The sequence below is a fragment of the Notechis scutatus genome, chromosome 3 (assembly GCF_049901735.1).
Source record: "Notechis scutatus isolate UNSWTSFEM ecotype Mainland chromosome 3, rNotScu1.2, whole genome shotgun sequence".
NCBI lineage: Eukaryota > Metazoa > Chordata > Lepidosauria > Squamata > Elapidae > Notechis > Notechis scutatus.
This window is the reverse complement of record NC_142011.1, coordinates 50,352,206-50,376,440: the sequence shown is the minus strand read 5'-3', so window position 1 is coordinate 50,376,440 and position 24,235 is coordinate 50,352,206. Positions and strand designations below refer to the sequence as shown.

The 24,235-nt window shown below is 37.9% G+C and overlaps 1 protein-coding gene across 4 annotated transcripts in view; it reads right to left on the bottom strand.

The window, feature by feature from the left end:
• Positions 1-21,782, bottom strand: part of SPDEF (SAM pointed domain containing ETS transcription factor) — a 32,139-nt gene extending 10,357 nt beyond the window's left edge. The window contains exons 1-4 of one of the 4 annotated variants that reach the window (XM_087959834.1): positions 21,358-21,778; positions 20,011-20,137; positions 2,829-3,317; positions 258-455 (exon numbers count right to left, since the gene is read on the bottom strand). In XM_087959834.1, coding sequence (XP_087815960.1) covers positions 258-455; positions 2,829-3,317; positions 20,011-20,044 — 721 coding nt within the window. In that variant the 5' untranslated portion in view covers positions 20,045-20,137; positions 21,358-21,778. Of the gene's footprint in view, positions 1-257; positions 456-2,828; positions 3,318-19,825; positions 19,923-20,010; positions 20,138-21,357 lie in introns of those variants that run through there. The other 3 variants (XM_087959832.1, XM_087959833.1, XM_026680383.2) reach the window with 3 other exon arrangements.
• Between the last annotated feature and the right edge of the window lie 2,453 nt (positions 21,783-24,235).

Below are 24,235 nucleotides of genomic sequence, written 5' to 3'. Positions count from 1 at the left end.
CCAAACTGTTCCAATTCAAAGATCTGCTAAAGCATGAGACTGAATACTGAGACAACATCCCCAAAAAACAGCAAGAAGCCAAAAGCACAAGCAAAATCATTAGCATGGATTATTTAGAGAGCCTTGTTTTTCAGCAGTAGTTTGGAAGTACCAGCAGCATAGGAGAAAAATCCCTCTATTGCTCCTACTACCAAAAAAGCTTTTGAAGAATGAGTTTTCAGTTTCATCATTTTTTTCTCGATTCTCTTACTAAGTACCTGACTTCCAAATGTCCAGATGAGCATGTAAAACATCGCCACATGATGGAGAACGTTGACGGAACCCTTCTTCAGTCATGTCACATAGCTCCTTCCCAGACAAGTCATGGAACGATTTTCCAATCTGGGGCAATCGATATTGGTGTTCTGTCCATAAGATCCACTTTTGGACATTTCCAGGACTCCAGTCTGCAGGGTCTACAAAAATACCCCAAAATATATATATTCTAAAAAGTGTGCATATTGCTTCATTCATAATTTATTTTCAGAGCAAATATTCTAAGAAAATATTCCAGGTTGACTACCATGTAAATGTCTCCACTTTTTGATATTTTCATAGTTCTGATACATCAGCCAACATACAGCTATCATATCAATGTTTTCTGCTAAGATTTTAAAGCGGTATTTATCTCTGAAATATTAGGCAGTAACAAAGCTATCATTGGAACTGCCAAACAACAACAGTCAATGACATCCAAACAATCTCCTAGAGAATGGTGCACATTGGATATGGAGGCAAGTCTGATGTCAGTATCCTACATTGACATGGACAGTCTGTGGCTGATAAGGGCTGGTGATAGCTCCATATTAGTCTTTATTTTTATTTTTTTCAGAAATGTTCTAATAATTGAAGAGGTAAAACAAGCAGGTTGGCTTTTGTGTAGACAGTTTGCTTTTATATTTGCGTTGGCAACATTTAGATGCTGTCTACAGTGTACTGGGAACATTTACCTGGCAAAAAAAAACTACTGCAGCTAGAAGAACTAGAGGAGAAGCTTGATTTGCTATGCTACCCACATTTATTGCAATGAAGTGCATGTTCTGTAATTTTAATTTTGAATTAAAAAGGGCACAGTCCTCCTTTAGTCTGCATATTTTGGTAACCTCAACCTAAATGAAAACCTTCCTGTCACTACTTCAGATGACCAACTCTTAAGAGTTCCTCAAGTTTGGATATGGTACCGTTTAAATTAACCAATCTAAAATCTAGGCAGAAACCTACTTCGGTTTCAAAATGAAATCTTCACTTCAGAGCAGGTCATTAGATCAAAGCATCAACCAACACCCTTGATGATGTGATTTCTTCTTTGTTTATACTAACTTTGCCCCTCCATTGTGACCTTTATGAAGAATGCAACATACTGCATGATCCAAAAGCTGATCAGTATCAGAGTGGTCAGTAATCAGAATAGGCAATCATCAGGTAAAATGTAACCTGTCCCCCTTGCCCTGAAATAAAGTGAGAGGAATCCCAACCTCATCCTGATGTTCCAGTATTGAGGGGTTGGTGTACTATTTTCTTCGGTAATAATGTGTTCTAAAAGAAGACATTTCTCTATTCATGCCTAATCTCTGTCAGTTAGCCTAGCACAGTAGTTGGATGCTCATTAAGTACAGATGGATGCATCTATATGCATACATGTGAATGAAGCATTTGGTACCTGGAAATGATGAATAAAGTGAACAAAGCAGAAACATTGTTTTATAAATTAGTGACAGGGCTCTATTCTCCTCTGGATATTTCTGGCCTTTGAGTTCTATTATTCATAGCCATCATGAATTAGGATCAAGATACTGGGTCCAACACTATCTAGACAGTTCCAAAGCTGGCTTATTGCAGCCTTCCATAATTTGACTCAGTTCATCCAAATGTTAACTGCTTTTCTTTTAGCTCCTGGTAGCATGTCTAATGATGGATTATAATGGGATCACGCCTGGAAAAAACCTCAGCTGGGGAAGCCTGGTTTAAATTTTCTAAGACATCCTAATAAGGAATGAAAAGCGCATGTTGCATTTTAATATTTTTTCCACTTCCTGGTCCTAACACCCAGCCAGGTTTTGCTCTTTCTAATCACAGGTTTGCAATTTCTCCTAGAACAGTATTGAGTATTGCTTGAGAAGTCTTACAGTGATTTCTGTTATATGCAAATCATATGTAAGTGAAAAACCCAGAGACAGTGTCTTTTTGTAACGGAACAGTCAATATGTGTATATCAGGAGAAAGCCATTCTCCCTCCATTTTCCCCCTTGCTACTTTGCTCCAACTCTGTCAAATCTTTTTATTTCCACTGTCATGAAAGAATATTTGAGCTTTGATAACCAGCCTACAATGATTTTATACATAATTGTATAACAAGTAAATAAATACGGTTGAAAGTTTATTTGATCCTCACACGCATCAACTCCACTTATACTGGGGCTTATATTCCTAATGTCAGGATAAAAGACATATTAATAAAGACTTTTCTAAGACTGTAATGAATTTATTACCATATAAGTTAACTTGTTCACTCCATCAGAGGCATTTTGTGATTGATAGTATCTTATACAATTAAAAAATGGTCAGTCTTTAAGGTGCCACAAAATGTTTCATTGTTTTTGTTGGAAAGAAAACAACATGATAGTCTGAAAGGAGTTAGAAACCAATGATAGGCAAAGAATATTGCCAGTTGTTGGCAAATGATCACAGAAGCCTCACTAGTTTTGCAATGCATGATTATGTCACTACATACACATTTTTTTTTATTTCGTGGGCTAAGCTGTGCCAAATATAAGATCTGCGGTACTCACCTGCGGCAATGTTGAGCAGTTTACAAGCTGTTTCAATGTCCTTGAGCACTTCACCCACCACCATTGTCTGCACCTGTTCCAAGGAGTGCTCCTCAAAGTGAAGACTGGCCTGATAATCCATCTCAGAGGTGAGGCTCAATCCTTGACTGTCAATGATAGGACACTGCTCAGGTTCCTTATGCACTTCCGTCCTGCTTCCTTGATCGTTGTGTTGAGTTTCACCCAAACTCTTTGGGACCCAATTGCTGTCATCTGGGTAGAGCATATTGAAGTACTGCAGGCAATAGGTGGGAAGGGTCTGCTCAGGTGTAGCAGGGGGGCTTGGGCTGTCAAGGGACCGCCAGCTTGGGCTGTCAGGATCTTGAGCAAGAGGTAGCTTCTCCAGGCCAGAAAAGAGTATAGGATCCTGAAAGGTGACCCGACTGTGAGGCAGAGCAGCCACACCTTGGCCAGCACTGCCCATCACTCTGTGCAAGTTTTCCTCCAGATCTATCATCAAAGAAGAGAGAAGAAAAGAAGGGGGGGTGGAAACATATGCCTCAGTCAGAAGGGATGGTTTGATAATAATTTCTGCATTTCTGCCCAGTGATCAGGCACAATGGAGGAAAGCTAAGCCTGTTAAAGGAAAAGAAACCACCGAAGAGTCATTCTGTGGCCAAGGAGACCCCTTGATGAAAACAGGTTAAATAGCTCTTCAAGGGCCCAGGCAACTCTTTCCTTCTGGGTCACTGGGCAATAAAAGGGCACGAGAAGGAATCATGATAGGAAAAGCAAATGCAGGAAAGAACGCTACTGGGGATAAATTTCTGGAGAATTTCTCTCTAGTTTCCGAAGGGCAAAGGCTAAGAAAGGAAGACAGGCCCAATATGAGGCACTCATCTAACAATCCTTGTGGGGAATAGAAAAGCAAAGATAAGTAGAAATGAAACGGGGGCTCCATGTAAATATTCAGAGATTGGGGGGGGGTCTTTATGAATATAATGTATGTGAATGAATGGGAAGAGTGATGCAATAAATAAGCACTGTCTGCATATCGTTATTAATTAATCGCCTTCACCTTCGTTATTCACAGGTTTATCCCTTGTAAAGTGATAGCTTCAAAGAAAGATCAGATTGTTTTTAAAGAACAATATTTCACATCTGCAGAAATGCTGATAGCCTATTCCAAAAGTGCATTTAGTATTATTATCTTTTGACCCCAAATATGATTGTATAAAATATCATTAGTCTCTGGATTAGTTTCTTTAAACCATACATAACCCAACCCTTTACAAGGCAGCATAGACAAAGTAAGACTGCACTGTCACTCTTAGGCTCTTCAGAATGACAGATTTGGAAGGGACTTGGTGGGTCTTCTAGTCTAACTGCCTACTCAAGCAGGAATCCTATACCTTTTCAGACAAATAGCTTGTCCAATCTCTTCTTAAAAGCCTCCAGTGATGAAGGCAAGCTGTTCCACTAAAAGCATCACCTTTTCTGTGTCCAAAGCAACAGAGAAAGGTTTCTCCTTTACTCAGATGAAGGGCAATTCCCACTTACATAAATGCAGTATTTGCAGAAGTTAAATTGACCAACATCTAAAACTATGGCTAAAATTTTGAGGGTGGCAAACCTTTAAGGCAAGGCAATTGTTGATCTCTCAGATATTATACAGAATTTGTCATGTCTTCTTTTGGCTAGGTGATTTTTCTCCCAGTTTATTTGTTGGGAAAAACTGGAGATAAAATATCAACAGGAATCATTTACTAAAGATTAAGTGATATCAGTTGTGGATTTGTCCTACCACAAACAACAACCCCCACCCAGCTACTTGTTTTTTGGTGTCATTCTCATAGACATTAGGTTTAAGATGAGCTTAAGCTACAGAATATTTGCATTTACCACACCCACTGAGTCAGAATAATTCCAGTTCAGTATGTGTGTTATGCATCAGAGTCAGGCAGAGTTTCACACAATTAGTTGGATGCACATTGGGTACCAATATCAGCTTTAATATTCAACCCCCTCTTCCCCCCCACCCCTGCCACCCAAACTAACACCTATAACTTGGATTTATCTTTAAATGAGATTAACTAAGATTAGAATACCAACATTCTGATGAAATAGCAGGGTGGGCATCACCACCATAAGTCAACTAGCCTGAAAATATTTTCACAAATATTTTTGAGTAGGCAACAAACTGTCTTTCAGTATGCTAGGTACACAACTGAGTCAATGCAAAGGCAAAGAGATGTAGTGCATCCAATTTGATCTTTGATCTGTTACGCTCTGAAATCATATTCTGGTGGAACATTTCAACTTGTCTTTATTTTAATCTTTCATCCTTTCCATCTGTCTGTGGTCCTAGAAAATGGCCTGGGCTCAGCAGAGTGGTAGATGAACTTGCTGGATTTCCATGACAACCTTTGCAGAACCAAACAGAAAGCCTGGGGGCTTAAAGTGTGTTGGGTGGGAATGACAGGAGAGGGGAGGTGGTTCTTCTGAAATGAGAGTGCAGTTAAAAGGTTGTTGTTGGAGACATCATGCTGGAATGTAGAAGCTCGAGTAGGTGGCTCACAAATACCTTCTTTCCTATTTTTCTAACACTGCACAGAAGCTAAAATCAAACAAATAATTCCCTTCCCACTACTCATCTACTCAATATTTTGGAACACCACACATATTCCAGAAATACCTTGCTGATCTCAAAACTACACCGGGTTAACCCTTGGGTAGGAGACCATGAATAAAGTGCCAAATTATAATCTAGTCTGGGAAGTCAAGGGCAAATGCCTTCCACATGTTTACTTAAAAAAACTTTGTGGATGAATCCTTGTAGTCATCAAGAATTGCACTCAAACTGGAATATATTTAGTATTCTGTAGTCATTCTAGTTCATCAACAAAGGGTGAACATAGCAGGAAGCAAAGCAAAAGTAATCTACACAGTGGTGTGGGCGAGTCAAAAAAGTCAAGATGGTAGTTGTGGCATTATTATTAAAACCTTGCCTTTTTGGTGCATGTGTCAATGCTGAACAGGGTAAGGCTTTGATGCAGTGGCCATAGCCAATCTCTTGACCTTTCTGATCCCTTCCATATATGCCACCGAAAGTACATGTGCATTTTGAATGCCATACTTCTGGTCTCCAGTAGTCCAGGCCCTTGGCGACAATCCAATACAAACAGATCAGTATGCATAAGAAAGCTTGTCTCATTCTCTCTAGACGAATACAAGTACATAACGTTTAGCTGTGAGTAAGCCAGTTAATTCAATAAGAAACAGTTATAAACAGACCTGTATAGGATTATCCTGACATTATACCAGCTAAAGTTAGCACATTTCAAACATCTGAGGGCCAAGACCTGGCAGGCTGGATACATCCATTATCCAGAAAAGAAGCACCTGCTCTTCTCTTCATTCAGCAAATGAATGAGTCACAAGATAGTTGCTTTGTATGGAAATAGATTCTGTTGAAAGTGTAGGAATTTAATAGGGGGGGGGAGAACAAACGAGAAGCTCCCCCTTCCCAAAATCTACTGAAGATTCTCCATGATCAGGCAGAAAAGAATGGGTAATAATAAGGAGTAGTACCTTTTCCTGTTCAGAAATATATTATTTGCTTGTCAAAAAAAAATCAGCTCTGTTAAAATTCTAAAAGTAGATTAAGTGTATTCAAGGGTAGGAATCATCTTTATATAGTGCTTGTGGGAGGGAAAACAACCCAGTTCATTGCCTACCCAAAAATGGTTGTGAAAATATTTCCAGGACAATGGTGATGCCCGATCTGCTATTTCATCAGAATGTTGGTATCCTAATCTTCGTTAAGATTAGTTAGTACTTTGTAAATGCCTAACATAACAATGCAGGATTTTTTTCCCCCTCAAGTAGCCTGCAAAACAATGTTCAAAATAGTTGCAGACATCCTTCTTGCTTCACAAAGTAGATGGAAAGAGTTTACAAAACTTCTCCTACTTCATTTTAGCAATGAAATTATAATATATGATCCCGTGTCAGAGAATGTGCAGGGATTTCTCTCTGCTACCACATCATGATTTACACAGCATCCATCTTTTAGGATCTGTCCACTTTCTAGATGTATGAGAATTATAACTTTTTGAAGCACAGCAGTGATCGTTAGTGACTTTCAAAATAATGCATATTTAGTATAGTTACATAATTTTATTGAAGATGTGTCCTGCAAACTGGTTCAGTTCAAACTGCCCTACCCCCTCCCTAAATCTTTGCTTCCTTTCAGCAGCTAGAATTCATATCTGCTCCCCAGAAGGAATCATATACAGTAAATAAAAAAATAATTAAATATCACTGTTTGCCACAGGCCAGAGATCTATGATGAGTCAATCAAGCAAAACAGTTAAAGGCCATTTTTACAGTCTGAATTGTTTTTAAACGAAACTGGGTATACCTGTTCTTACTCCTCCTGCTCATGATTTTGCCCACATCATTATGGGGTTAAAAAGTGGGGCACTGAAGAACTGAAAATATTTACTTAGGCAATTCTAACGTGATGAAGTTATTAAAAATTACAGAATATAATACACTGCTCAAAAAAATAAAGGGAACACAAAAATAAGATATCCTACATCTGAATGAATGAAATATTCTTATTAAATACTTTGTTCATTACATAGGTGAATGTGCTGACAACAAAATCACACAAAAATTGTCAATGGAAATCAAATTTAGCAACCCATGGAGGTCTGGATTTGGAGTTACACTCAAAATTAAAGTGGAAAAAAACACTACAGGCTGATCCAACTTTGATGTAATGTCCTTAAAACAAGTCAAAATGAGGCTCAGTAATGTGTGTGGCCTCCATGTGTCTGTATGACCTCCCAACAACACCTGGGCATGCTCCTGATGAGGTGGCGGATGGTCTCCTGAGGGATCTCCTCCCACACCTGGACTAAAGCATCCCCCAACTCCTGGACAGTCTGTGGTGCAACGTGGCATTGGTGGATGATGTCCCAGATGTGCTCAGTTGGATTCAGGTCTGGGGAATGGGCTGGCCAGTCCATAGCATCAATGCCTTCGTCTTGCAGGAACTGCTAACACACTCCAGCCACATGAGGTCTAGCATTGTCTTGCATTAGGAGGAACCCAGGGCCAACCGCATCAGCATATGGTCTCATAAGGGGTCCGAGGATCTCATCTCGGTACCTAATGGCAGTCAGGCTACCTCTGGCGAGCACATGGAGGGCTGTGCGGCCCCCTAAAGAAATGCCACCCCACACCATTACTGACCCACTGCCAAACCAGTCATGCTGGAGGATGTTGCAGGCAGCAGAATGTTTCTCCATGGCATCTCCAGACCCTGTCATGTCTGTCACATGTGCTCAGTGTGAACCTGCTTTCATCTGTGAAGAGCACAGGGCACCAGTGGCGAATTTGCCAATGTTGGTGTTCTCTGGCAAATGCCAAATGTCCTGCATGGTGTTGGGCTGTAAACACAACCCCCACCTGTGGACGTTGGGCCCTCATACCACCCTCATGGAGTCTGTTTCTGATCGTTTGAGCAGCCACATGCACATTTGTGGCCCGCTGGAGGTCATTTTGCAGGGCTCTGGCAGTGCTCCTCCTGTCCCTCCTTGCACAAAGGTGGAGATAGCGGTCCTGATGCTGGGTTGTTGCTCCTCCACGTCTCCTGATGTACTGGCCTGTCTCCTGGTAGTGCCTCCATGCTCTGGACACTATGCTGACAGACACAGCAAACCTTCTTGCCACAGCTCGCATTGATGTGCCATCCTGGATGAGCTGCACTACCTGAGCTACTTGTGTGGGTTGTAGACTCCATCTCATGCTACCACTAGAGTGAAAGCACTGCCAGCATTCAAAAGTGACCAAACCATCAGCCAGAAAGCATAGGAACTGAGAAGTGGTTTGTGGTCACCACCTGCAGAACCACTCCTTTACTGGGGATGTCTTGCTAACTGCCTATGCTTTCCACCTGTTGTCTATTCCATTTGCACAACAGCATGTGAAATTGATTGTCAATCAGTGTTGCTACCTAAGTGGACAGTTTGATTTCACAGAAGTGTGATTGACTTGGAGTTACATTGTGTTGTTTAAGTGTTCCCTTTATTTTTTTGAGCAGTGTATAATTCAGTCAACACTTGGAACACAATATAGTCTTATTTTCTACGGTTGTATATTATCTGACTATGATAATTAACCCATGAAATCAATATTCACAGGCTACCTAAAATGTAATTGTTTTTAATGAAATGGATTATCCGATTAAGCTTTAAAATCAGAATTATGTTGATGAGCCTAAAAGGCAATAGTAGACTACAATGAAGAAGCTACTGTTTTAAAAAATATCACAGCTGTAGATCTTCAGACGTCTGGATCTTCTTGAGAACATTGTACTGAATAAGAACAGCCTAACCTCTGCAAAGCACATTCTCCTTTCCTTCCTTGCACACGAAGTGCAAGTTAGTTACAACGTGGACAAAGGTTTTTAATTACCCGGCATTTCAAATACATCACCTGAAAATCAAGAACAGATGCTCAGAGGGGTTACAGTTCAGTGGCAGATGCTGAGTATATTAACCTTTGGAGAATTCTCAGGGAAAATACAGGCTGCTATATCAGGGAGTCCTCGAGTTACGACCACAATGGCGTCCAGGATTTATGTTGCTAAGGGAGAAATTTGTTAAGTAAGTTATGCCCCATTTTATGACTTTGCTTGCCACATTTCTTAAGTGAGCCACTGCAGTTGTTAAATTAGTAATATGGTTGTTAAGTGAATCTGGCTTCCCCCACTGACTTTGCTTGTCAGCAGGTCGCAGAACACTGCAACAGTCATAAATATAAACCAGTTGTCAAGCATCCGAATTTTGATCATGTGACCATGGGAATTCTGCAATAGTCATAAGTCACTTATTTCAGTGCCGTTATAATTTCGAACGATCACTAAATGAGCTGTTGTAAGTCGAGGACTAGCTGTATTGGTTGCAGGATTTTAAACAGAGATCCTTCCAATCACCTGCTACAAAGTTGTTTAGCTCAGGAATACAAAACTTTGGAGTGGAGGAGTGCATCAAGGTCTATGCTCAACCTTCAGGGCCTGCTGGGATTTGTACTTCCACAGCAAGGCAGAGTCAAGATGAAGGTAATCTTGACTTTGATTTAATATATTTTAAATTTGTTGGGCAGCTTGTATACAATACATATTCTCTTTCAAAGATCTAAGTTCCTAAGATTCCCAACTTCATATCTGACCTTTAGTTATGATTTCTAATCCATTAGAAGTAGTACTTTTCTATTACATGCTAAAGAGTTCTCTCCCCAGAATTCTATGGTATGTTGCCGTGGGTTTACCATTATGTTACTGTGTGTTCAGACCATAGATTGTGAATGGAGTGTGAAGCAGAGAAATGACTTCATATCTGCTTGGTCAGTTCGATCTAGCAGAGTTAATGCCCTCCCGATTCTATTGATTAAACCATGCCATCTGTCTGGATTCCAGAAGTGCACCTTCTCTGTAACAGCACCTGCCCTCTGAAATGACGTCTTTCCTGGAATTTAAAAGTTCCCACCTACTGGTATTTTTAAGATCCCTAAAGATCCAGCTGTTTGCCCATGCCTTTGGCGAGGATGATCAACACCTCTTTTTATCTATGTGTTTTTCTACAGGTTTATTTGCTTGCCATCATTGTTCTTCTTATGCTGATTTTTGTATGTCCTTTATTGTTTTTATTCGTAATTGTCTTGATAATTATAAACTATATATAATTTATATGGGTGGCATATAAATTTAATGTGTGAGGAAGGAAGGAAGGAAGGAAGGAAGGAAGGAAGGAAGGAAGGAAGGAAGGAAGGAAGGAAAGAAGGAGGAGGAGAAGGAGGAGGGGGGAGGGGAGGGCGGAGAGGATAGTTATGAATGGTTCTCAATTCAACAAAGAAAACTCAGTTATCAGAAACATCCCATAAATATCTTTTCTCTTTTCTCCACAACTGTTTAATAGTATAGCAAGGGATAGGTAACTTCATAAGTAAGGCAACTGGAGCAGCCTTCACCACATTTGCATTCTAGTTCTCGAAAGTGTGCAGAAGAAAGTGTGCTGTTAGAGAAATAGGTCTGCTCCATCTGATTGAAAGCCTTTGTGCTCCTGATGAATAGAATGCTCTAAACCTCAGGTCTGTATTAGCATGCATTGTTTGAAAGGCTGATTGCAGGTGGCATTTTGAGTTTTCCTGAACAGGATGTGGACAAGCTGAGCATGGGAAGTGACAGAGAGGGGCCAACTGGCAGATACATCCCTGTGAATGTCAAGTCCTCAAAACATTTCACATCATATTCCTTTGTTACCTCTTTTGCTTGTGGTCAAGGCAGGAGCATGATCTAATCCCACTTCCAAGCAAACCCCCACTGTCATAATTTGGCAAATGTCTTTCTTAGGATTCAGGACTTGCAAGCTGTTACCAAATTCCTTTTTGTTCTATAAGCCATATGGGGGCTGGATTTGTGCAAGATTTATTGAAGCCTTAATTTAATCCAGAACAAATAACTAGAGATTTGGAATTGGGCAATATCTGTCTGGGAAACATAGGGACACAACCCCTTCCCACTGGGTATCCCTAGCATTTAAGTTTATACAAAAAAGCAGAATTTTCACAGTTGTCATTGCCCCTGCATATTCTTTGGTCGACAAAAACCTACCTAAGTTTATAACATGTATTACCAGAAAATATGTATAGTCGTAGCAGTACCAAAAATGACATTTTTTGATAAACTGATCATCAAATCTAAATCCATATTGAAACATACAACTACACAGTGTCTCAACTGATATCTGTTTTCCCCCTACACTCCCATAATCAATCAATAGATCAGTGCATCCTTCCTTATGACATTGATACTGCATCAATAACTCAGAATATTAATTTCCACCAACTATGTACTGCAATGGCCTCCATTAATTTCATTTATTTATTTTTCTCCTGTCTTTATTATTTCATCTTGTGCTATTTGTATTGCATTTAATATGTCTAATTTGAGGAAAATTACCTCAGACATTGCTGAAGTATAATTTGCTACATTTTTCAACTTTGGCCATATTGGCTAGGGAAGTACTGGAAGTTGTATTTCAGCCATCTAGACTTAAGGCAAACTATTTATAGCAATGTTGCTGCTATAAAGCCAGAATAAAAAAAAAGATTTGTTTAGTGCTTAGTGTTATATAAAGTCAAATCTCCTTAATCCACTGTATTATATTGTATTGTATTTTACTTGAATTTATTTTATCTTTTTTAAATTTAATTTTTATAATGCCAGATGCCAGCAATTTTCAGAGGCATTTCAGTTAACACATTTGCATCATTCATGAAATATGAGCTAGCAGTGTTCTTGCAGAACAACAAGCAATAAGTTCAATAAAGAGTATATTCTTCTTGCAAACCAAATACTTGAGAAAAATCTATTTGCTGCCCTGTTTAGTGGTCCTCCAAGTTTTTTTGCAGACATTATAGTCAAAGCACACAAGTACAACCCAGGCAGGCAGGCACGTAGGCAGACAGGCCCACTGTAATCCAGTTCCCAAGTCAGCTATTGCTACTTAGATGGCAAACTATCAAGTGTAGAAGAGGGAGGAAAGATGCTTTGGTTGATGAAAGGATCAAACAGACTTCTCTGGCACTACATGTCAGGGAACATATGCACCTGTCATTTGGGGATGGTCGCACAGATGTTCCATTTATATTTCTGCAAATTTTATGATCTTGCTAGGGGGTTCTCAACGAGCAAAGCTCAGAACAGGACTTTGGATTAACCAATCAGCATGCAGGGCAGTTGGGATCTGCATCCATCTGCAACCTATGCATCTCCCATCTGCAGCAATCTGCAATCTATGCTTACCCATCAACCTCTTCGCAGCATAGCTATCCAGCGATGCCTATCTGTGGTTGCAGGCAACTCTAACTTGAGTTTAAGGGGATAAGATTAAAGCTTTGAGGGAGAGAGTCTTGTCATTAGAAATCTCATGTTTTATCAGTGAGCAGAAAGGAGGCTACATCTGATTCTGAAAAACCACGTGCTTAAGGCCTGGGAAAAAAATCCAAGCCAGGAGGAACGATATCTCTAGGTTATGGGAGTGAAAAGCCTAAATAAGTTCAGAATAAAATATACTGTACTCTAAGGGTGGAGATCTTTGTTTGGTTTTCTCTGGGTTTGGCATATATTCTTTGCTGCCAGTGTTTATGTGATAGGTGGAGATCTGGTTACCTGCTCCAAACAAGGTGGTTTACTGAAACACTAAAATGAGAGTCTAAAGCAATAAATTCCCTTTCAAGGCCAACTCAACAGCTGTTTTAATATATAAACACCCAGAAAACACATTGGCAGCAGAACTCAGAGCCTGTATGCATAGATCATGAATCACCCAAATCAACGAGACACATAATTAACACATTCTTCCTTTCCGTGATTTCCCTTCTCTGTTTCCATTTAAATTTTATCGTTTTAAAACATTATTTTCTCTCAAAACCTCATTAAAAGTTAATAACACAATCACACTAATCATATTCTCCCTGAATCCCCAAACAATTCAAAATAATACAACATACAACGTTGATTGAAATAAAATAAAACCCAAGCAAACATTAATTACAATTTATTGATCACCAGGAAATGGGAACAATCTGTCTTTGACGGCCATCCAGAAAAAAACTGGTTTTCACAAATTATTAAAGGCTTAGACCAAGGGGACACTCTAGGTTTCAGGGTGAGGCTGTATGATGAAAAAACAGAGCTCTCTGTCTCAGCCCATTTTCCTCATAACATTGAGACAAAAATTTACCTCATGAGAAATATAGCTTGCTTAATTCTAGTTTAAGCAACCACAGTGTATTGAGCCACACTGTCACAAATTTTAATTTGCAAGATACAATGAACCAAATTCATTATGATTTAAAGTGATAAATCATAAGCAAGCCATGTTTTGACTCAACATGACATGTAAACGGAACATATTCTTTTTTTCCTGTCTGACCCTTTTATTAGGGCTGTGTGGATTGGTTCCAGTCTGATTTGAAACCCTGGGTTGGGTTAGTTCAATGTGATTTTTAAAAGGGCAGCTGCATATATACAAAGCCCTTCTGAACTAGTGAACCAATTTGGAAGTATTTAATTCAGTCTAATAATTCAAATTTAGCTTTCTGGTTCAATTCAATGTTTGATTCAATTTCTAGATGTGATCAAGTTGCTATTGAATCTTCATATTAAAGCTTACACAACTCTACTTTTTTATCCATATCACCTCTCTTTTTTGATCTGCTTGGGATCATAGCAGCACATATATAATTACTACTACTTTAGTTATCTCAGGGACATCAGATGTGTGGACTTTGAATTTTATCAATCCATGTTACAGTTGAGATCTCATTGCTAACCTTTCAGATGTAATCCGGTTCCTTGGGGTTTAACCAAACACTGATTAATCATGAAATCATTTCTCCTCATACTTCCTCCTTGTCAGTCCCACCACTTTGGAGAGAGCTGGAGACTAAAGTCATCTTATATGTAAATTAACTATTTTGAGATTTGATCCAGTCTTGCATAACAAGGAAATGCAAGGGCAAAGACATTGGGAGACCATCATGACGCACCAAAATGATGGATAGAATTTGGAAACAGACACAAAGATCAGCATCCTGAACATCTCAGGTTTTACTTTGTAACAGAGGAAGTGCTGGTGGAAAATTCAACATCAGAATGGAGAACTTATTACTCTTTGAAAAGTAAATTTTGTTTAGATATTGTAATTGACCAAGTAGTTCGAATCTACCTAGAATCTTACACAGATGGTTTTCATATAGTATAATAACACTTTCTATGTTGTAACAGTTATTAATATTAGATCTGATGCACTGATTATTATTTACTTATTTAATGCATGTGTCTCTCACCTTGTGTTATAAGAAACACACACACACACACACACACACACACACACACACAAAAGGAGTATCTCTTTTCCAAAGACTGGCATGCATGCATGTTTCTCCTAGTACAGTATTATTCCTATGATAGTGTAATAGAGGAAGGAGAAAATGAACTCTGAAAAATACCCAGACAGCTTCATGAATGAATGGAGTGGGACCATAGCATTAAACTCTTGGTCTTCATAATTTCTATGCTTTTCAGTCACCAATTAAGGCAAGCTGGGGACAAGGGACAGCCACAAAACATGCTTTTTATGATGCAGTCCCTTGTTGTGAGCTTCCTTCCCTGTGGACTTCTGACAGGGATCCGATTCCAATGTCTTTCCAGACAAAATACTTTATTCTCTCTGGTGTTGTAAATCTGTTATAAGCAAGCCTACATTATGCTGTGTTTTAATGTGGCTGATAGGAATGGCTTGCTTGATTCTAATTTCCAATGTTTATTTCGACATTACAATCTTTCTAAGATTCTTTATGCAAAACTATATTCATTTAGATTCAGAAATACAGATAGAGTAATATATATGAATTCATATTTTCTATGCTGTGATATGCTGCAAAGTGTTGCTTTTCACATTCTGGCCTTCTAATGAAGAAAAAAAATCTAAAAATCCAAGTCCACCATAAATAAACTACAAAAATACTATTACATTGCAGTAAAGAGAGACAGAAAAACACTTCTAAAGGGCTCTGTGGCCCTAAACAAATTTCTCTGAATGTACTTTTTTTTAGGCTGAGTCTTATGAGTAACTACCAGTAAACATTTTTTTTCAGACTGTGTCCCTGGCTTAACATGCATGTAAAAAAACCTCACTTTAGGTACAGGTATGATGTATCTTTTGGAGGAACATATTTCAGACATATCTTTAGATGAGGTACAGAGGAACAGTTATCTTTGAGCCAAACATATAATTTATCTATGACTCTTATTTAAAATAACAGTAAAGAGGGATATACTTCGAGTATCGTATTTAAACTGGATGAAATGCAAACTGTCTGTTGACTCAACAATTTGTAATTTTATTTATATAGTTCCACACATATTGTACTTACATAAAGGTCAAACAGAAAAAAAAATCAGAAGAGAGGAAGGAAGGAAGGATTCTACACAGAATTATTTTAAAAAATTCTATGCAGTCAATCATATGCAAAATCTGAGGTCAAGGAACCTTCAATCTTGAAATGTTACCTCCAAATAAAATTATAAATTATCTCTTATCAACTCATCCTTTCCCTTTCTGCTATGAAGAATCTTTTTGCTTAATATTTTCCTCAGTTGAGATCTGTAAAGTTTTTAAAAAGAAAGATTAAAAACTAAGACAGGCTACTGTGAAGTAAAAAAGAAAAAAGAAATCAAAGAGAAAACTAAGAATGCAAGAAAAGGGGGGGGGGGTAAAAGAAAAATAGAAAAGGAAAAAAAAGATATAGAAAAATGGCTTCTGATATTCTTCACAGCAATTATAAGTAGAGTTATATTTTAACCTCTCTCTAAAGTTATAAGTTTAGGTGACTCTCTAAAAAATATTGGACTCTAGTAAATCCCAGCCAATATCATTAAAAGTCTGGATTGGTGGAATTATAGTCTAATGATTAAGAGAGCTCCCAAACTCTGGTCTAACCTCTGATATTTACAGTGATTATCTACACAACCTGAGTGACAATGGGACTAGAAGAAAGTAGCAATATGATTAAAGTATTGTTAAAATTTGCTGATAACATTGTCTCATTGATCTTTGGTTAGCCACAAAATTTATGGTATAGTAGTGTTCCCAACCTCAGCAACTTTAAGATGAGTGGACTACAGCTCTGAGAATTCCCCAGCCAGTGATGCTGGCTTGGGAATTCTGGAAGTCTACTCATCTTAAAGATCCCGAGGTTGAAAAACACTACTGTACTTTGTTACAAATAAACAAATTAAACAAAAATGAGGCAAGGAAGCAGTACAAAATAACAAAACCCACTACTAAGCAGATGAAGTTCTACTTCAAGCTATCATATCAATGTGCTGGACATGCTATATTTGCCTCCTCATCCCCAGAATAATGTAAGCTAAAAATGAAACGCCTTTGATTCCATCATCTGAAGACAATATCTCATGAATACCACTCAAGAGTTTCACTACACATTTAACAGTTAATTAGCTTTGATTCTACTGTATGATTCTTACTGTTGGGTGTCATCCCTTTGTTTGCACAATCCACTTAACCATGACTAACTTTTAAGTTTTAACTTTATTTTCTGGCTTCACGTAACACCCTAAAAAGAATATTTTTTCAAATGCAGAGCATGCTTTTAAAGTGTCACCTTGGCAATATGATTTGCTTCTTCTACTTCAGTGCTCTGGCTTAAAATCCCATTCAGTTGATCCACAGTGAACAGAAAATGTGTCAAATATCTGGCATGGACAGGTTCCAAGAGGAGCTTTCTTTCTGTGTATTATTCAGCTCCAATAGATCCTTTTATGTATAGTCAATATAAACAAATATCTTAAAGGTTTTTAGAATCCACAAAAAAAGCACCAAATCCTGGTTGTTTGACCCCGAACAGTATTTTATGCTGTGGAGCATCAGATTTGAAGTTCAGTCACCATATAGAATTGTCATCTTCTGTCCTTCTGGGAGTTGAAGTCCACAAGTCTTAAAGTTGCCAAGTTTGGAGACCTCTGCTTTAAATGAAAATGGGGCACAAAAACCAATACAGCATAACCACAGATAATTCTAAATCGAAATGGCTATTTGGCACAGCAGGAGGCAAACTGAGAAGAAAGTTTTTTAAAAGATACCAAATTGAAGAACTGTATGCCTAAGCAGTTGTGTTCAATTCTTTTTAAAACATACAGACAATTCTTCAGCCATGATAAGTGCAACTAGGACAAGACTGAATAAAATAAGTACCTCAAATAAAAATATAAATCTCAAATATTGGGTGGAAATATAGTGGAACAAAAAAAAACCAAACAGTTTGGGATATCTGATTGTTTTTTGGTCCCTTTCTTGTGTTGAGAATATCTGGCATGGCAATATAGATATATCTATCTATTAGAAAGGCTTTAAAATATGGGAAAGGGCTTTTCCTACATCTTTCACCACTAGCTTCCCTTTCCTCTTTGTTCATCCTATTCTTCTTCTCAGACTTTATAAAAATTCTTCAGAGTTACTCAGAGCTTTGCAGTTTATCTAGATCTGAAATGGAAAAATATTTTTCAGTCCAGTCTATTGTCCATATAGCAAAAAAATTCATTTTGAATTTTTATCCATCCAATCCAAATCTAGGAGTTATAGTCTTTCTGTAGTACACATCTAAAGATCCTAATACATCATATTGAACTTTAAAATAGTGTCTGTGCACCTTGTTTTATCTGGCAAAGTGAAAATATTCTTAGTTCCAAAGAAGTGTGCAATACCATCCTATAAACATAGGATGCAATCTTTGGAACTCAAAATATTCCCACATTACTTCAATTGACAGACATTCCAAATATCAGATTTTTGTTTGAGGTTTGAGATATATGGAAAGAGTTTTGCATATACTGCATACTTGTATTACTCTATAGTAGAGGTTCAACACCTACTATAGCCAATGTACCTATTTCCATCAAAGATTAAACTTTATATTGTGATTTGACTTCATTGTCATTGTGAATTCACATATCTTGAAGAGCCCAAGTACCATACAAACCTCTCCAAGATCAGAATGTCCCTTTTGTTGACATAATGTGAGATGCAAACTCTCCTTCACAAGGTGTCAAAGGCAAAAAGAAATGTTAAGTCTTTGAGAACTGTCCCTGGTTCTGATCCACGCCTATTTAAAGCAAACTTGGTCAACTACATTTATAATTGGAGGTCTAGAAATATAATTACTCACAGCTGTGTTAATTTACATTATGCTTAAGAAAATACTGATAAGAAAAGTAAGGTGTGAACTTTTGAAATGGAAATAAGCTAAAATATTTTTAAATAGTCACATCTGATTGCTTCTCTTCAGAAGTGAGATGCATTAACCCATCAGACTTGGAAGTCATAATTCAAGACGTTAATAGATCTAACATTGTTGGTACTATAGCCTCTTCATGATTATTTCATTTGTAAATTGTTTGCAATTCCCCACAAAATATTTAAGATACAACTCTAAGGACCTGTAGCATCTCCTCAAAGGAAGTTCAACTATCTCAGAGAAGTAGCAGTATTGTCCCCACTTGCAGAAAGAAAATTGAGGAAAGGATTTTTGTACAAGGGTAGAATTGATTCCAAATTCTTAAGATACTAACAAACCCCAAGTATTAAATAATTTTGCTTTTTTAAAAAACCCAGCTAAAATATCTGCAACCCAGTGGGTGAAAAATCATTTCATCATGTTGCTAAAATTTCTTATTCTGCATGAACAAGTCACATTGTAACTACAGAACCTTTCTGTAGCAATATTAATAATATTAACCACTCGCTCTTATATTGATTCTATACAATACTGTTCACAATGCAGCTTATTATTATTAAATACATGCCAAGAATTACATGAAAAAACAAAATGAATCCTTAAAACAATATATTATTATATATAAATAAAAGAAAGTTTCATCCCACAGTATTTACAATAACTATGAATAGAATGACACACTGAATCATTCACTGATACACTTTTATATTCCCCTTGTCCCAACTGTACTATTATTTATTGGTGTTGCTTATTGTTGTTATTACTAAGATACAAGGATGAATAGCTTTGGGCAGAATAATTGACTGATATTCTCACAGCTACCTAGAATGAGTCCGTATGTCCATTTTACTGGTGGAGTATTGAGACTTGCTCAATATTATCCAATATGCTCACTCTGAAAACTGATTCAAGCTTTGATCTCCAAAATTTTCACATAATCAAAGAACAAAATATTTTGCTAGTGTCGTATTTTTAATGGCAATGACTACATTTATTTCCAATATAAAGTCTAAGAAGTAACCAAAATTTTGTTGAGAAAAAAGCAAACACACTTCTCTTAATTATGTCCTTAAAGGTATATGCCAGGGAACCATTCCTGGGACCATTGCTTTGCATATTCTCACCTTTATGTCTCCCGAGGATTTCATTCTCAATTCTCAGTTGATCACCCAATTTCCCACCAAAGAAGTTCTCTATGTTCATTTTCCAGAAATTATCACCCTGTGTTTGGAGAAATGTTCATTTTGCCTTAGATCTTCAGTCCTATCTCTAGATCAGAGAAGGTGGCAACCAACATCCAGAAATTCACCTGAATTGTTGCTGAGATGCATGGGTGATGGCATCCCCTATTTTGGGTTGGCTTTGATGTTCATACATAAGTCTCCATGTCCCAAGGTCAGATTGCCCTCTCTCCACCTGCATTCTATTGATTACCTCTGAGACAAAAACAGTATGGGGAGTGGTTGAAGTGTCAACTGAACATAAACTTGTGCATGCCCCAGTTGGGCAGCAGAGCTTGATGTTCTCCTCAAAATGCTGAGAAGCCCCTATTTAAAAACCCTTTTCCCTCTCCTGGGAAGACTCTTGCCCCACAAGGATCCTGGACCCATGAGAAATAGTTGAGAAGGATTTGGCAGGTGAGCTGTCATTTGTGTTTCACTAACCAAGCATAACCACAGAAAGAAAAAAAAATCGAACATGATGCCAATTTGCTTGTGGTTTGAGGATGGGAAATGAGAAGTTACTCACATGAGGAATAGGGAGGAAAACTACATTGCAAAATGTAACATTAGTGAATACCTTCCATCTCATAGCAATCACTATTTATGTGCTTAGTTATTACAAGTAGATATCCATTAAGGGGGGAAGCAGTTTTTCAATATGGCAATAGAGCATATCTATTCCTCTCAAGCCATAGGGCACTACAGCTGACTCCCATCATAGTAGGCAGATGACATCCTGAGATCAATATAGTTAGTACAATCTAGAGGGAGATATTGTACCCCAGCCCTTGAATTAGAATTTCAGCTTTCATTCTCTAGAAATCTAACATGGACAGTTGCAAAAGAAATAACAAAACTATTTCTAGCTAAGGAGAAACAATGGACAAAAGAGGTGTCTGTTTCTATATAATTTCTGTAACATACTGTATAAGGCAGCTACCTCAAACTGTACATTACTGGATCTGCATATTAATGCAAGAAACATGATCCCACAATGTCAGTACTGAATTAGCATTAGCTGAATAGGCACTACTTAATTACAGATTTGTGCCTAGTTAAACCACGTCAGCAAAGCAGTAGGAAAGGGATTATTCATTCAACTTGAAAAGGTTGTTGAATATTCCAGGGATACTTCAGTGAATTGTTCTCTAATTGCAAAGAATGGGGGGGGGGACCCCACTCAGCTAGTTGGTGCTCAGTGCTAGTGAAGATTTTGAACTCATAAGGACTGGCCAACAAGTCTTAAAATATTTACCATTCTCCTTGAAGATTTTGCAGGGAGAAGACCAGGGCTAGGATTTTATACAAAATGTAAAATCACAGAACTGGTAGTTACACTGGTCAGATCCCACCCCTGGAGAAGACCCTGGAATTTTTGGGATACTGAAGAGGTCTGCTTCTTAAATCTATCAGTTAGAAACATCCACACTTACCCTTTAGATGTCCAGAAAAGTATCAATTACCAGCAGTAGCATCAATCCGATAGTGAGACAAATGCTCCAGCCAATCTTCACTGAGCATGAAGTGGACAAAAGACAGAGAATGGAATAGCCAAGGGAGTTGATTAAGATGCTTAAAAGAGCTAAAGCTATGCTTTATCCCTGCATCTGAACCCAAGTATTGCATGCAAGAAGTGAAATGCTCAAAGACGTATCAAACCTGCAAGGGAAAGATACCCTCATAAGTACCTGCCACACACTAAGGAATGCAGGCAGGCAGGCAGGCAGAGAAATGGCAATGGAGAATGAATATAAGAAGAAATACATTCAACTAATCAGCATCTTTAAAAAGTTATGCACCAAGGCTAGAGCTGTAGTTGAATACAAGGAATGCAGTGTTCAGGAAAAGTCTTCTTTCCCCATTATATCTAATTCCTTCCTTATTTATTTACCTAAACAAACAAGCTTGTGCGCACCTAGTAAGAAGTGTTTAAATATCCCAGCCTACAGTTAACCCTTTAATATGTGATAATCTTACATATGAGCCAAATAATTTTTCATGCCCCGGCCACTGACCCCCTTCACTCCAGTTCTCCCCACAACTCTCTTTATCTCTTGCATGCTTAAAAGTACAGCTAGAGTAGTACCACTTTGTGTTCAAGGCTACCACAAAGGGAGCAAAAACTTAATAATGATTTTTTGGACCAGCATAGGAATCCCTTCCCTTTAAATTAAACTGACAATGTGTACAAGAGTTTTCAGTTGTGGAACTCCAACTCTGATCAGCCCAAACTAGAGCTGCAAGGCTGAGGTTCCTTCCTACAAGACTGGAGGGTCTCATGCATTGCTTTTCCTTGCTCCATATATGCCACAAGACAATGACAAACCAACCGGATGCAGAAAGACTGAATGAAGAATACTACTGAAATTCTGTAGCTATTCATTAATAAACACCTTTTTTCTTACCGCACAGGGTGGCTCCACTGATTTATCAATTTGCTGTTTATAGTGTCCTCAGTGGTAAACATAATAGCAATAGCACTTAGACTTACTGTTTATACCACTTCACAGTGCTTTACAATCTTCTTTAAGCAGTTTACAGAGTCAGCATATTACCGTCAACAATCTGGGTTTTACTAACCTTGGAAGAATGGAAGGCTGAGTCAACCTTGAGCTAGTGAGACTCGAACTGCCAAACTGCAGGCAGTAGTCAGCAGAAGTAGCCTGCAGTACTGCATTCTAACCACTGCCTGTTCTAACGATATTATTGCATATGAATACATACATAAATACACATGTGATGGTTTTCAAAAGAGCAATGGCAGCCATAAGGTTGAGCATGAAAGGAATAGAAAAAAGAGAACATGAGCTAGTCATGAAATATGGATGCATTATGTAACACCCATTGAGTAATAAAGAATACAATGGCCATTAGGTACTGAACTCTATGTAAGGAACATATTTCTCAATTGGAGCGGGAAGGAGTTCTTTCCCTTTTATTGCATACAAGTCTCATTATACAGCCTCAAAATTTTCAATAAACTATTTGTATGACAAATTTGTACAGAGACATGTGTATTAGTAATCAGAACTGTCCTATAATAAACCATGAAACATATCAGGCAAATGTAATTGAATTTATATTCTATTAAACTCAATCACAAGTCAGCTTAGTTATGACACAGCTTATATCTATACAAAGTTCATTCACCATATAACTCTCTCTCTCTCTCTCCTCTCTCTCTATGTATATATGTGTGTGTGTGGTTTTATATAATATGGTTTATACACACACATGTATGTATATATGTATACATACACATATATACATAAAAGGACACTGAATAATTATGAGGCCCAAAACACCATCATTTGACTCTTTAAATCTGTATTATTGGTAGACCAATTAACATTTTGCAGGACTGTCAAAAAAATTGGAAGAACTATCAAACAAGTGGGAAGAAGGTTTCTAGTTATGAAAGAAAAAACAAAGGATTTATCCAAATGTAAACATTGAATGGTTTGCTTATACAAGTGACATGCAAGTTGCAGAACTTTCTATTTCCTAAATAGAATACTGTATTCAGTATTTCCAGTTAAGTAAGCTCAGTGTCATTTTATTTCTTTTAGTGTAGAGAAGGATAACTTCTGACAGGCCAAAGACCACAATTCAGCCTCTGTACCAGAGGGAGAACTTCTGGAAAACTGCAGGGGCTCTCTTATAACAAAGTAATAGTGCTGGAAAAGATTGAATTAATTATAAAGGTCACTGAATTTGGGGAGAGCACATATTTGGCACTGGCAGGTTAAGGGTGACAATGAGTATAGGAGGCTCCTATAAGAGAAACTGGTGCCATTTTCAACTTTGACTCTTATGAGTCTTGGAAAGCTACCTGAAACTGTGCTGCTGAAAGTCCACTATCTTGACACAAAATTTACACAGCCAACCTTCTATCTATACCATATTCATGCAATCACATCTTATTCACCAAATCAAAAACTATACAATATCTCTCCATGCATTTTCTTGGTGCTTTGCTGAACAGCAGAAATCATGCTCTTCCTGGTTAAAAGAAGGCCTGAGTTTTCCAGTTTCTGCCCATGGTCAGTTTTTGTACTCTTTCAATCAGACTTCTTTCCGGGCACCCCTGAAAAACTAATCCATAACTACATAATACTGCACTTTTTGCATTTATACTTACTCTTCCAAATATCAAGCAGAGATGCATCTTTTACAACTATAAGATAGACTCATCTGATTTCCACGGAAAATGCCAATGTGCCACTAAGTAAAGGCTGCTTGTTTATCATAGAGTAAATGGCCATTGTTTGTCTTGGAACATTAAAGCAGGACTCAGGAGACCAACATTCA